This window comes from Crassostrea angulata, chromosome 10, assembly GCF_025612915.1.
Source record: "Crassostrea angulata isolate pt1a10 chromosome 10, ASM2561291v2, whole genome shotgun sequence".
Classification (NCBI taxonomy): Eukaryota; Metazoa; Mollusca; class Bivalvia; order Ostreida; family Ostreidae; genus Magallana; species Magallana angulata.
The window spans coordinates 5,628,250-5,642,301 of NC_069120.1; the positions used below are offsets into that span (position 1 = coordinate 5,628,250).

Consider the following 14,052-nt stretch of genomic DNA (forward strand, 5'->3'; position numbering starts at 1 on the left):
TTGTGCACTGACATCTACCATGTATTTCTAAATAGACGCTATATAGTAATTTAGCCTAATATTCCCATTATATTGCTTAGTCAATTGAATGACTTGTCTGTAAACAATATCATTACTTCATCAAGAACACTGTATGATAAATGAAGGACTCTCTATGATGACACTATATAGATGAAATGGCTTTAATCAGACGAAAATGATGTAGGGGTCGTCTATGTAACTTAAAACATTTCTGAGTAGTCTTTCACCCAACATAGAACGACAAAAAGAGGACATAGAATTCTTATATCTGTCTTAGGACGGCATAGGTTTATTCTTTCTGACTAAGGGCGATATCTTAATTTCTCTTTGTGACTTAGGAGACGACAAAAAATTCTTCTATCTGACTTAGGACATCTTAGACAATTCTGACCAAGAAACAGATAGAGAATTCTGACTTGGAACGACATAAAATTCTTTTATCTGACATAGAATTCTTCTATCTGACTTAGGACGGCTTAGAGAATTCTGACTTAGGTCGACTTAGAAAGTTCTGACTTAGGACGAGATAAAGTTCTTATATCTGAAGAGTTATGTGTATCGAAATGACTGCGTGTAGCATTAAATAAAGAAAGATAACTCTTTAACAAATTGTTTTAATCAAGATATAAGCAGAAATAGCGTTACTTATAAAGCATACGTAACAGAGAAGTACCTAGCCTTCTACAAAAGGTTAACTGTAAACAGTATATTTATAAAGATAAACTCGTTTGAGACATAGTTACATTGAGATGACATAGTCACATTGAAAAGACACTTGAGATAACAGTCACATGAAAACAACAATCACTTTTGGACAGCGGTCACATTCGTTGATAGGAAAGAGAGTAGTTACACCTTGGACGGTCTACAAGGAGCGCAGGAAGTGGGCCAGGGCCGACAACAGGACGGCAAACAATACGGACCCCTGGATTCCGGCTGAAACAGAGAAATACAGAACGTTAGGGTCCAGAGTCAAAAAAGTGGCCGAATGCGTATTTCGTTATACACATAGTTCGTTACATCTGATACGTTTTTATATTAAGTTACATGACTTGACAAATCAAACTAACTTCGCTGTAAGTGTAAATTCATTTTAAATATATTAACTGTGCTTACTGTTTTTACTACTGACAGGTGTGAACATATTGATTATGTTTTCACTGTATGTAATACTGTGAGATGTGAACGTACCGGCGGTGTTGCTGTAGCTGACTCCAGCTACAGAGGACAGAGCCGATAGCTGATCAGCGCTCAGGGCGGCCCGCTGGGAGGTAGTGGAGGCCTGGGCCTGGGCAGGGTCAAAGGTGTTGATCTGGGCAGTGGTAAATCCCTGAAGGACAAACATACAGAACCATGATACATGCTCATTGTCTCAATGCTGATATTATATTGAATTCATTAAGTTATAGCCATGTCAACCTCGATATGACTTACTGCAAAAGCCGTTGGTGGAATGTATGATATGTCGGAGGCGGCGATGCTGTCAATCTGGGACTCTGTCAGCGTGGAGACTTCTGTTGACGTCAGACCACCTGATACAAGGAGATTAAGGGAGAATGTTTAACAATGTTCCATCAGGAATACTATTAAGGTACTGAGTCTAACAAAGCAATCATACCGATAACGATTCCAACACTGGTAATAGTGGCGCTGTCCCAAAGAGTGACGTCACTTCCGTATTCGGTTTTTGCATGTGCGACCCACTGTTGCAGCTGGAATTCGGAACAAGTGGTAACTTCACCAACCGTATCAGCTGATGCTCTGGAATAACAAAGACAGAGTTTGTATCAATCAAAAGAACACAACTCCACTTTAACACAATCTTCGATTCCTTAAAACTGCCGTTTTTTGTTAACGAATAATACTGTAGATACACTACCTGTAAACAGTAGACTGTATGCTGGCAATGTGACTGGTACTAGCCCCACAGGTCAGGTGACCAAGAGAGCGCAGTTCACTGGAGGTGATTGTTGCGGCATTTGAAGACTTTTCGTATGATAGCCATCTATCGAATACCGCTTGTTTCTAAAAACAGAAATTAAGTTATTGCATATATTTTCTACGGCTCGATAATTCTTTTTATAGAGCTTGGTTGGATTTCCGCCGCGTTACCTTGCTGTCAGTCCAATCACTGAACGTTCCCATGCGGGACACAGCGTCCAGATTTATGGCTAAGGTGTTGATTTCAGAGGTGGTCAGGCCAGCGACGAAAGACCCAGCCGAGTATACGCTGGACGTGGCCCAAGTGGAGGGCGTGTTCCAAACCTAGTGATAGTAAACACTGAACTACAAAGCCGCTCGGCACGGGCAATGGTATAAAGCATCAATAACATGTACTAGTGTATGTAAAAACTTACCGTGGATCTCTTGGCGACCGCCACCAGAGCCTCTTTCTGGGCAACAGTCCAGTCTGTGACGGACCCCAACAGCTCAGCGCAGTCCAGGAAATCCTGATCCTGTATGTTGCTGATCTGTGTGGTGGTCAGAGCGGACAGACCGGAAGCTCCTATTGACGTCATATCAGTGCAGGTCAAGGAAGCTGATAAATGAGAAATCATTAAAATCAATTTAGAGATATACAGTTATACCTATTAGGTATCACTGTATATCTCTAAATTGATTTTATTTACTCAAGTACCTAAATATTAAACATTTAAACAATAATCCCGAAACGTGTCATCGGTCTGCCCTCGTACTTGAGTCGGGACTAATGAACTTACATGTAGATCTTCGTCGTCGGCCGGACGCCTGCTGCCCTCCCAGACTCTCTTTAACGCCAATGACAAACTCAGCCAATCGTTTCTTTCCTTGTTTGAAGGTCTCCTCCTCTGAGGACTCGGCCTCTTTAGACACGGCGGACTTCTTCCTCTCCTTCCTCGTCTCCTCACTGTCTTTGACGGATTCCATTATTTTGTCTGTTACATCGCTCACCGTTTCCTAAATAAGAAACAAAAACGCCATTTATTCAGAGAGGTTAACATTCTGATGCTTGGTTCATGTTCTCATAAAAAAAATTCTGAAACATGTAATTCAAAAGCACGAGACAGAAAGGAACGTTTGAGTTGATGGTGAGTTTTGTATACATCTGCCCACATACCTTATCCATGGACGCTAGCTGACTGTCACCGAGCTCCGTCAAAAAGTTACCGAGGACCATGAAGCCGGAGGAAGTGATTGTGCTCGTGTCTGTCCTATAAGACAATAGAAAGTCCTATAAATTCTTTATACCGATATTCCAAATACATGTATTTCTGTTTTCGACATGTATGTGTATGCCCTATTCTAGCTAGTATTTAATTCTTTTGAAATTCAACTTACAGCGACATCTTGCTGACAATGTTAGAAGCAATCTTCTTTCTTGTGGTAGGGTCAAGATTACACTTCTGGAGATTTGGCGCCATTTTCTCAAAAGCATCGGCATCCATTCTGTCCGGTGCGGCCGAGTCTATTCCACACAATACATTTCCGGCTTCCAAAAGGTCATCAGAGGTCAACGTACCGGAAGTTTTACTCTTAAAAAACCCAAGAATTTTTATTAAGTATTAAGTTTGAAGCGATGAAAACTCAATGGACAGGTATTAAACGGTATCCATACCTTGCACTCCTTGACGAACTCGAATTTCTCTTTTAATTCGTCCCTAGTAAGTTTTTTGTTATCAACCTCCGCCAAGCGCTGCACCACAGCTTCACAGTTAGCAGTTCCGAATTTTTTCAGCATGGCTTTGCTACAATAAAAATTATCCTCGATATCATTTTGTTGTGATAAAAATGACTTTTTTATCATATAAATCATAACTGTATTCAGGATTTTAAATAATTTTTGCGTTTACGAGAAAAAGGACATTTGGAATTAACCATGACCGCCGTAAACTTAATTCATAACTAAAAATACATACATGTATTTAAGTTGTTAAGGGTTATTTACTTTTGGTAATTTTAGAAACGAATAATTAAAAACAATATATATTCTTACATGACTGAAAGGAGTAAATAAAAACTTATTTTACTTAATTAAACATTCATTCGACAACTTCTACGCAAAAGGCCTTCTAGGATAAAGATTCAAATGCAGGGTTAAAGCCCTGCATCTGTTTCTCTGCTTCTTTGCCCTTGGATCAACCACAATCAAACTCAGTGCTTGTACTTCACTCGCATGACAATACCTCGCCACAGGTTGAAACGTTCCCGAAATCAACAAGTTTAACGCTAAGATCAATTCAAACTCTAACATCAAACGCCGTTGACCTGCCGCTGTCCCCTACCCAGTGTCTGTCCATTGTGATAACTACACTACCTGTACTAAAAGAGTGAGTACTGTTTTACCTCATCATCCCGAGGATCTGCGGCGCCATGTTGTCCACTGTCGTACTGTCCATGGAGGCGGAGAAGGACGCCTCGTCCGTGGACTCTATCTTGGAGTAGGACTTGAACATATCAGCCAGGGTCTTCAGCTGTCAAAGAGATACCACCCAACGGTCAAAGGCTCCCAATAAGACACTTGATACCTGTGTTATGATTATTAAGCGCCCGTTGGTTTACCTGTTCACGGGACATGTCGGGAGCCTTGGCGATGGTGTGGAGTTTGTCGGAGAAGGTTCCGTCCTGCTCGATCTTCTTGATATCAGAGTCTTCCAGGCCACTCAGCAGGGGCTTCATGTTGACCAGTCTCTTCAGGGTGAAGTTGGAGTCCGTGCCGTTAATGTCCCCTAGCGTGCTCTTGATTTTCTTCATCAAAACACGGGCCTAAGGAAAACAAATCGTTTTTACCTGAAGTACATTGATAATCGATGGACTGAACTATTGTATAGGTATTGGAACCTCACATTAACAGACATGCAACCGGCACCTCATATTTTTTGTTATATCAATAATTAAATATGATTATGATGTGACGACAGACACGGTTGAAATAAGCCGGATTTTGAAAATATTGCAGATAATTAAGTACTTGTTTTCAATTTAAAAAATGTTTTGGTCATTTTCCCGATACATTTGATTGCACATTCTTAAAGTTTTTATGGGTAATTGACTTTTAATTACATCCGTAATAAATTGCTTCCTTTAAAGTTTTTCTGAAATACCCATTTTCGATTTCACTTGATACTGCGTTTTTTTTATGCGGTTGTACCTTCTCCGATTTTAAAAATAAGTACAATGTTACACTTGGTTTCAGTTTTCTTGCGTATGTGTACTTGTTTTCGATTACACTCTATGGTGCTCTTTCTACGTTTTGAATAACTACATGTACCTGTTGTTGGTTGTAACACATGATAATGATATTTCCTTTTAAATAAAGACAAAACTTAAGTACCTGCTAACACTTGATAAACAAGTTCTTTTCATTGTAAAAGTACCTGTTTTCGGTTACACTTGATAGTGCTCTCTCCATTCTCTCCCGTCAGGTCGGGGAAGCTGGACAGGGGGGCGTCCTCTAGATCCGCGGGGGACAGCTCCTTACCCAGGCCGTTCTCAATCAACTTGGCGATACCACCCGCCTGTTTCTTTACCTAAATAGATTTTATGATAACAGACCAATTGCTACATAGCCTGTCTAGATGAACCAATGGCTTAATGCTACAGATATAGTCTAGCCGAACGATTAACGTGTCGCTATATATGTCAAATCTAGTGGAACCATTAACTCATCGCTCCACTGAATATCGTTACGTTTTCAGTTTAGTTTATCTACTGATAATTTATCTGCTGATCTGGCTGAACCACTGACTTACTTTGTCGACGATTTTACTCTTGAGGGACTTCTTGGGGTTGTCCTCCGAGGAGAAGGCCTCCTCAAAGTCCTTGAGGACGTCCAGGGTGAAGGAGGCGTCCGGGATTTTGTCGATGTCCTCCGGCTCCAGGGAACCCAACGCTCCCTTCATCTTCCTCAGCTCGGCGTCAGAAAAGTCACCCTGGTGGGTGGGGAAACGTACATTTCATCATTCAACTTTGAGGATTCCATATATCCAAAGAATTTACTGACATCCGATAAACCGATCAATACATACATGTAGCCTCCTCATATAATGCCCGTATAACACTTTTAAAATTGATTATTAATAAAACGGTATCCACCTTTAAATGGATTTTTTTCATGCGAAGTACTTTTTGCCAAATTTTCTGGTATCATCTCAAACGCAAAAAACTCAAATTTGAGGGGAAAATGTGCTAAATATTACATACCGCTTTTTTTTTTCAATTGAGTGATTTATTTTGAGTAAACAATTCGAATATAACAACAAAAATCACAATGAAGAATGATAATTATGAGATCGGAATTAAATATGAACTCCCTGGAAAACCCCTGATGTGTATACTCACGTTAGGTTTCCCAAACGCTGACTTGGCATTGTCTAACACTTTCTTTCCCTACAAACATGCCAACAAATAGCAAATTAAAGTTGGCTCACAGATTAAAAAAGGTTAAATTTTATTATATACGAATACGGGTGATATAATTTATTCATTTCTTATATCAGATATCGCACCATCAGATCGCACAAATTATTGTAATTTTATTTTGTCTTTTGAAAATTTCACTCTGATTTCGCCATTTGTAATTATATCATATTCATAACTTTGAATATTTTATTTAATCGAGTTTAAATCACGACAAAAACCCTCACCATTCTTTTCGATGAAATCTTCATGTCTTTTACATTTCCAGCAGTAATGGCTGACTGCAATGAGGCGTCGGGGATGTTCTCAAAGGAGCTTTTCTTCATGTAGGACATCATACATCCCATGCATGCGAATGTGGTGGTGTCAAAGGCAGACACATTCCTGAACGATGGCTGTTCCATTACAACCTCTGCAAATTTTCTCATCTAGATAGATGATTTTAGAGTAGGTCACATTCTTTCCCAGAACGCACAAGTTAATTTTCTATTGCTAGTATTAGTATTCGCCTTGAGTATGTTAATAAGATACTTTTGGATTTCATGATCATTTGGAACTTTACCTAAGAAACGAAAAGGTCGATTCGAATCCAGAAATTATTTATTCTATTTTATTCACTTCTTCAGGATGTTTTTTCAACCCAAATTAAGCAAGCGCAAAACTGACTTTTATCTAGTGATGTTTAACATCTATTATGATTGATACGAATAGCATTTGAATGTTTAAAGGAAATATTTTGGTAAATATTCCTTCATTCTTTTCAGTAATTAATCCAAAATTAAAAAAAAAACCAACCAAACAAACAAACAAAAAAAAACACCCCCCCCCAATTTTTTTTTTAAATGTCTGGGAAACAAGAACCTACATCTGACTTCTCGATGCTTGACGACTTGCTGCAAACGTCACAAGCGGCGGCCTCGATGGCTGAAGCGTTCATTTGACGCAGAATCTTCCTGTCATTAGCCAGGGCCCCAATAGCACTAAACAAGAAATCAAATGGTAAATAAGTGGACACCATCAGACACTCAGTAAATGTCAGGTGACGTCACCAAAGTAAGGTACTAACTTGACGATCTCGTCCTTTGAGAATTCGGACGGCCTCACGGTTTTGAGAGCATCCTCCAGAAACTTTACCTTTTCTGTTCTTGATGACTTGCTGAGATCAACAAATTTCAGTGTCTGAAGGAAAATGAATAAATTTGTTTGAACTGTGTGCTGGTTTGTAAATTTTCATCTCCCTGTATAGAATTTATTTCGATCACTTAAATTTTATCATTTTCGAACAAACAGTTATTTTGAAAATCAGAATAGATTAAGAAATTTAATATGAGGATTAAACAGCGCGCAGATTTTTTTCTGTTATTCTCTGTGGAAGCAAATGGTAGACCTACTTCTTTTGGATCAAGAACATCATTGAAAAATTTGGGGTCCGCGCCGCAAGTGGAAAGAAGTTTGATCCACTCGTCCTTTTCTGTTGGGTCGATTCTATTGGCAAGCTTCTTCTCCTTCATCTTTACACTTGTTATGTTGGCGAACACCTCGATGTCTCGCTTGGTGAAGTCTCCGCATTTTCTGCCCAATACAGCCATGCTACAAAAGCAGAAACCTTATAACCTACGCCGAGAATATTTTACAGTAAAGCCATGCTACAAAAACACAGACCCTATAATCCACGCCGAGAATATTCTACAGTAAAGTCATGCAACAAAAGCACAAACCGTACAATTATACAACCGAATATTTTACAGAACAGCCATGCTACAACATGACAGACTCACAATTATACAGCCGAATATTTTACAATAAAGCCATGCTACAGAGTATACAATCTACATCTAAATATTCCATCGTACAGTCATTTACAAATACAAAGACCCTTCAATCTACGCCCAAATATTTTACAGTTAAACCATTCTACAAAAGCGCATACCCTATCATAAAACACAAAACAATTATCAAACTCTATTTGGAAAACAGGAGACATATCTGCGCGGAAAACTTGGATAAAATTTCAATTTTTGTGGAAATTTTGACGAGGAAAATATTTCCAAAAAATGACAGATTAACATGAAGATGGATGATAAAAATCCGAAATCTACACATTAAAAAATAGGTACATGCATTATAAATTGTTTTCTGATTAGAATTAACGCTATTTTGTCTTGAGGGGAAATATCACAGCATAAAAATTGAAATTATAGAGGCAGTAAAAAGAAGTCTAAGCGTATATTGAAATTGGAAAAAAATGAAATGAATTCATGAATAAATGATAAACAAAATGTATTGAAAATGACAATGCAAAATTGAACTTATAAAAACTATGACGAAAATCTTCAAAATGAGAAATAGGCACGTTCATATAATATTGTTATCGATTTCTTTTATATCTCAAGAAAGTTTTCAACAAAATCTTTTAACTAAACAATCCTTGAATTAATTGAATCATTTCTTAAAATAAATTTGTTACACGAAACCAGTACATAATGCGACAGTCATCCTTGAATTTCGGGAGCGCTGGTATTTAGAGATAGTTGATTGATTGTTAAACATTTAATATATCGCGAATGAATGATAAAATTAATATTTAGGTTCAAGTTTGTTTTACGAATTCAATGGGTTATTTTGATGTTACTGTATGCCTTCTCTGTTGACATTGCTCCATCAACGTTGCGTCCTTGATTTGAAAATTAACCATTGTATTTATCCATAGACCACAAACAAGTTTTTACCACGTCAATGTTACTCAATGAAAAATAAATACAATTGTTTATTCACCAAATATGAAATATCATTAATTTAAATAAGAACAGTTGCTATCGACAGCATCGCTGTAAATTTTGAAATCTTTTTTCTCCTTGGACAATCAACGTACCAATTAAAATTCCTTTATGAAATTGTGCCATATATATTATTGATTCTTTCTGATACTATATAATCAATCGATTCTGAGGTACTCTACTATTTACATGGCCTTCATTAACTTAGAGTCGTTAGATACACGTTAGCTCGAGTGATCACAGTTTATGAACTCTTTCATTGAGTGGACAATGCCAGCATTCATCAAGCGCACGTTAATTCTTAATTTAAATAACTACTTAAGTTGGTCACTCTGGGTGTCTTGTAGGGTCATGTACGCTTTTGTCTTTGGACTTTAAATGCATAGAGTTTATTGTTGAAGGGACTCACGATTGAACTACTTATGCAGGTGCCATGACGTCACTGTAAATCAGTTTGTGAGCACTTACTTGTCCAGCAAAATATCGGTAGGGGCGGCCCACAGACACTCGGGGTTCAGGATTTCTGGGAAATTTTCTAGCGTTATATTCCATTTTTCGCGGGACCAGGTTCGACAACCTCTGATGTCCACCATGACTTTGGCGTCATCAGCCGGAATGGTCACACCGCTCTCCTGTAAAACACATGGCAATGTCTTTCATTGTTTCAACTCTGCTACCTCCCCCATCTCCAACTCAATTTTTTAAAAGGACAGAGAGAAAGTTTGTAAATATTATTTGTCATAAAGCATTAAAGTTGCAGAAAAGGGCACTCACAATTAGTACGCGTGCGCAGTTGATTTTCTTGGAGATCATCATTCGGGTCAAGCAGTCGGCGTACCTCAGATCCTTGCACAGGACTACTTTCTGAAGTCTGTTCATGTTTTGAAACACGGTGACACTTTTTACTGCCTGGTAACGAGAAGTAATTAAAACCCTTATTACAAAATCATATTTATGAATTAAAGTTTATCAGCATCCTTTTTAACTTTACAGATAACATGAAAGTTTATTCAACGATAAAATATGATCAAAATTTGAAGTTTAACCTATCAAGTGAGCTGAACTTACATTGAGAGAAGAGAAAATTTCTTTGGGGAATTTCTTGACGTCGTCAGGGGTGACAGAGCTGGGGTCTCCCAGGAAGGACTTCATCTTCTGTCTGTCAGCCAGCTCCATGCTCCCGTATGTGTCGATGTGTCGCACCATGCCAGCGCAGGTGCGCGACTCCATGTTAGCTTTGAATGCTGTTTCGCGAGGAAAAGAAGTTGAAAATTTCGATATGCAGATAACCACATTATCGGCTCATTACTGAATACTGTGTTATTTATGCGATTTGCTTATTTTGATGCAAGTACCGAATCGCTAAAAATTTGGTCATGACAATTTGATAGCGTCAAAAACAAATTTGCAGTTTTTTAAAAGGAATTTTAAGTGATAATTTTGATCGGGGCGTGATCAAACCTAAAACAGCCCAAAGGGCTGATGGGTATGATCACGCTCCGACAAAAATTATCACCTCACAATTTCAAAGACTAATTCCTTAGCACTTATATTTGAATAATTTTCAGCAAATGTACGATTAAATATTAGAATATTGACACATATATATGATTTTCGTCTCTTTCAATCATGCAATCCCCGCGTGCGCTCCAATAATAAGTCGTTTGAATTAATTGGACTGTTCATACAAAACCGATTCGTAGAGTTATTCCAGACGAAGATGCTGAAAAATGTAAGTGTACACGGTATAAATGTATTCGTGCTCAGAAATTACTCACAATTCAGGTCAGAGAGTTCCTTGTAGAAAGCTTTTTGTTTGAGGGTGAGAGTGTTCTCAAAGTCCGACTTAATGTCCCCAAACTCGTCCACCGCTAGGCAGGGCTTAGTAAGCGTGTTGTTGAGGGTCTGACAGACCGGGCACTCCATGGGACACCGGAACTCCGCCCTCAGCTTGGGGGGAAGGGTCACATTGCCTGTGGGGAAGCCTGTGGGGAAGGTCCCTGAGATGCCTGCGGTGGTTGGAGGGGGTCGCCTTAACTGGCCATAGACTGTGGATCATAAATGAATTGAATATACTAGTATATGAATTTTAGATAGAAAGAAATGGGTGTAACATAAATTAAGTAAAGTCATCGGAGAAGAATCAAGTTGATGTTTTCAATCATGTCAGAGTACGAATAAAAATTGATGGCTTGTTTTAATAATAAACTTTATAATGAGGCTATATGATTAAATTTGAAATTTGAAATTGAAGCAATTTGATAGTAATGAGTCAGAAAAGTGTTTTAAAGATGATACGATTATGATTGAATATAACAAGAGAAAAATAAATATATTTTCTTAAAATATAATAATGTAGGCACTCAAATTTTGTACATATCTAATTTAACAGGTTCTCAAACTGAAGTTTAAAAAAAACAAATAAAGGGTTTTATAATTTAAAGTATTCTAACGGTATCCGTTTGATTGTTTTGGTCACGGCTGAACCAATAGGTGTATACTCGCATTTTTTAAGGAAAAGGTAAGCTAATCCGGTTATGAAGAAGGTTCGGCCAAATGATAAGTTTACCCATGCAGGTATTTTAAACCATATTGATAAGAACTGTAACAATATTATGAACGGATTTTTACTTTAACTTTATTTATTTACAAAAAGTATTTACGACCTTTGAATATAGCATTGGATTAGAATCCATTTATTGAAGAAAAACGTTGGCACACTTTTCATGACCCACAGTAAGATTATTTTTATACATTGCGAAACGACTATAACGTTCGAAATAAGATTCAACAGTTGGGCACATACTTTATCTACTCATAATTTCATAATTAATTAAACACCAACAATTTATTTACAACAGTAAATGATCCAATAGTGTTTTCCATATGTATGCAAATATCAAAGTACTGTTAGTTTATTAATCTACCCATAGAAAAACGAGATTTTTAGAGAGCGAGTAACAAGGATTTTATACAGTACTTAAAGCAATATGAGCTGTGTTTTTTAGAATTTTATTTTGCTGCAAAAACGTGCTAGTATAATAAGTCTGCATTTAACTTAAACTTTTATGATAAATAAGGTTTGCAAAAATCACATTCGATTTGATACTTGGAACGCTACTTATCAAGGATACCTGCATAATAATTTCATAAGCTTTGTAAATGTAGAGAAGAATGTTACCTAAAAAGTTTTCCATATAATCCCTTCTCAAATTCGAACCCTTCTTGGGTCTCCATATTTTAGACAAGGTCGAGGTTTCATTTTTATAATAATGTATTAGGATAGTCGTATAAGCTAACAACTGTGACATTATAAATCTTGAGAAGATTTCAAACAAAAAGTTTTACATATATATATATATATATATATATATATATATATATATATATATATATATATATATATATATATATATATATATATATATATATATATATATATTTATTTATTTATTTATTTATTTATGTGGAGCTTTTCACCCATCTTGAAGCCCCTTGGTTCGGTTTCACAGTTTCAACAAATTAAATTTACAGAAAACGATTCATTAATTCCATGTAAATTTACCTTGTTGGCTGTTTAAATGGGATAGTAATGGCAAAGATTTTTGAAGAAAAAAAAATATTTTTGAAAATAGAATGATTTATACTTTTAGATTTGTAAAAGGACTATTATGAATCGTATGTATATTTATATCAAGATATATAAACAATATAAAAAAAATTCTGTGTGAGGAAGTTTATCCTGATGCAAGTATGATCGCCGTTTCAACAGAAAAACACCTTTATTGGAACTAATTTCGCATTTAAGGTTTTTACTGGATGCTGATACAAAGGTTTTCAGCGTTTTGTATTAGAAATTTAAGATTTATGGACTGTGCACCTGATACAATGGTCATACTAACAACGTATGGTCCCTAATCAATGAGGAACAAAGCTTTTTCCCTATCCGACACCAGAATTCCGCCGGTGTGCATTAATCATTCAAAACTTTCCTCATTAAACAAAGTAAAACTAAACACGTCACACTTACATGCATAAGCATTATGTAAAGTAGCAAAAAAAAAAACCCCACATATTGAAAAAACATTTTTTACTATTTTCTTTTCAAAAATAATGTTAAAATTGTCGACGAACTTGAGGTTGAAACATTCCATCTGTATAGGCCTTAATTGTAGGCCCACATCATCGTATTGTTAATTCTAACGTTAGTATTTTCTCTCAATTTACATACTAAATTAAACGCCACAAAAGAAAGAAAAATCATACTAGTACTCACTTTCAGACCAGCTGCAAGCTACAAAATAAATGAGAAAAATTAAAATCGTTGCTGCTATAAGTAGTAATTTTTTAGGTTTTAAACTTACAGTGTAGATGTTTTTCATTGGAGTGGGTCTAAGAGTACGTACCCAGGAGGAGGAGGAGAGCGGCGGACTTCATCGTGTTCTGACTCCCGTCCAGCAGGGTCCTTGTTCTCTTAACGCTCAGCGTTTCTATCAAGACAGCCAGGACGGGATCAATATATATAACCCGTCTTTTAATCCTCTGGTCATGCGTTGAGGTTTTGTTTGAATTTGGGTCGGATGTTTAAATTGCCTGATCGTTACACTTTATAAAATGTATTTATAATTGTGTTAATGCTCTTCCAATCTTTGGCGAACTGGACTTCAATTTTTTTATTGTTACAAAATTTATAAAATTTACCCAACTGCGACTTCTATTCCCATTTAGAACTTCAAACACAAAGGATGGACCTTAAACTCAGTGATTAGGTTTGTTAAATTTCTTTGAGAGTTTGGATGGAAAAGACTCATTAACGGCAAACAATGTAGCACAGTACATCGATTTGTCAGTTTGACGG

The 14,052-nt window shown here is 36.9% G+C and overlaps 1 protein-coding gene across 1 annotated transcript; it reads right to left on the bottom strand.

Annotated features, from left to right (window-relative positions):
- Positions 1-618: 618 nt before the first annotated feature.
- LOC128167499 (uncharacterized) lies at positions 619-13,734 on the bottom strand. Its single transcript, XM_052833254.1, has 26 exons — positions 13,601-13,734; positions 13,471-13,488; positions 10,973-11,242; positions 10,263-10,438; positions 9,969-10,103; positions 9,663-9,826; positions 7,809-8,007; positions 7,484-7,596; positions 7,283-7,397; positions 6,645-6,845; positions 6,340-6,387; positions 5,751-5,930; positions 5,376-5,528; positions 4,561-4,764; positions 4,345-4,472; positions 3,617-3,746; positions 3,340-3,533; positions 3,119-3,212; positions 2,742-2,958; positions 2,379-2,560; positions 2,134-2,286; positions 1,901-2,046; positions 1,640-1,782; positions 1,456-1,553; positions 1,213-1,351; positions 619-957 (listed from the first exon to the last, which is right to left on the bottom strand). The coding sequence occupies exons 1-26, from the start codon at positions 13,629-13,631 to the stop codon at positions 887-889; spliced, it is 3,702 nt and encodes a 1,233-aa protein (XP_052689214.1). The 5' UTR covers positions 13,632-13,734; the 3' UTR covers positions 619-886.
- Between the last annotated feature and the right edge of the window lie 318 nt (positions 13,735-14,052).

What these genes read in the sequence shown, in the direction of transcription:
- LOC128167499 (XM_052833254.1), bottom strand. Translation starts at nt 13,631, where the DNA reads ATGAAGTCCGCCGCTCTCCTCCTCCTCCTGG. An exon ending in TCAAGTGTAACCGAAAACAG is followed by an intron (nt 4,765 to 5,375) that starts GTACTTTTACAA and finishes TGTTTTCCTTAG; the next exon opens with GCCCGTGTTTTGATGAAGAA. An exon ending in AGTTCGTCAAGGAGTGCAAG is followed by an intron (nt 3,534 to 3,616) that starts GTATGGATACCG and finishes GGGTTTTTTAAG; the next exon opens with AGTAAAACTTCCGGTACGTT.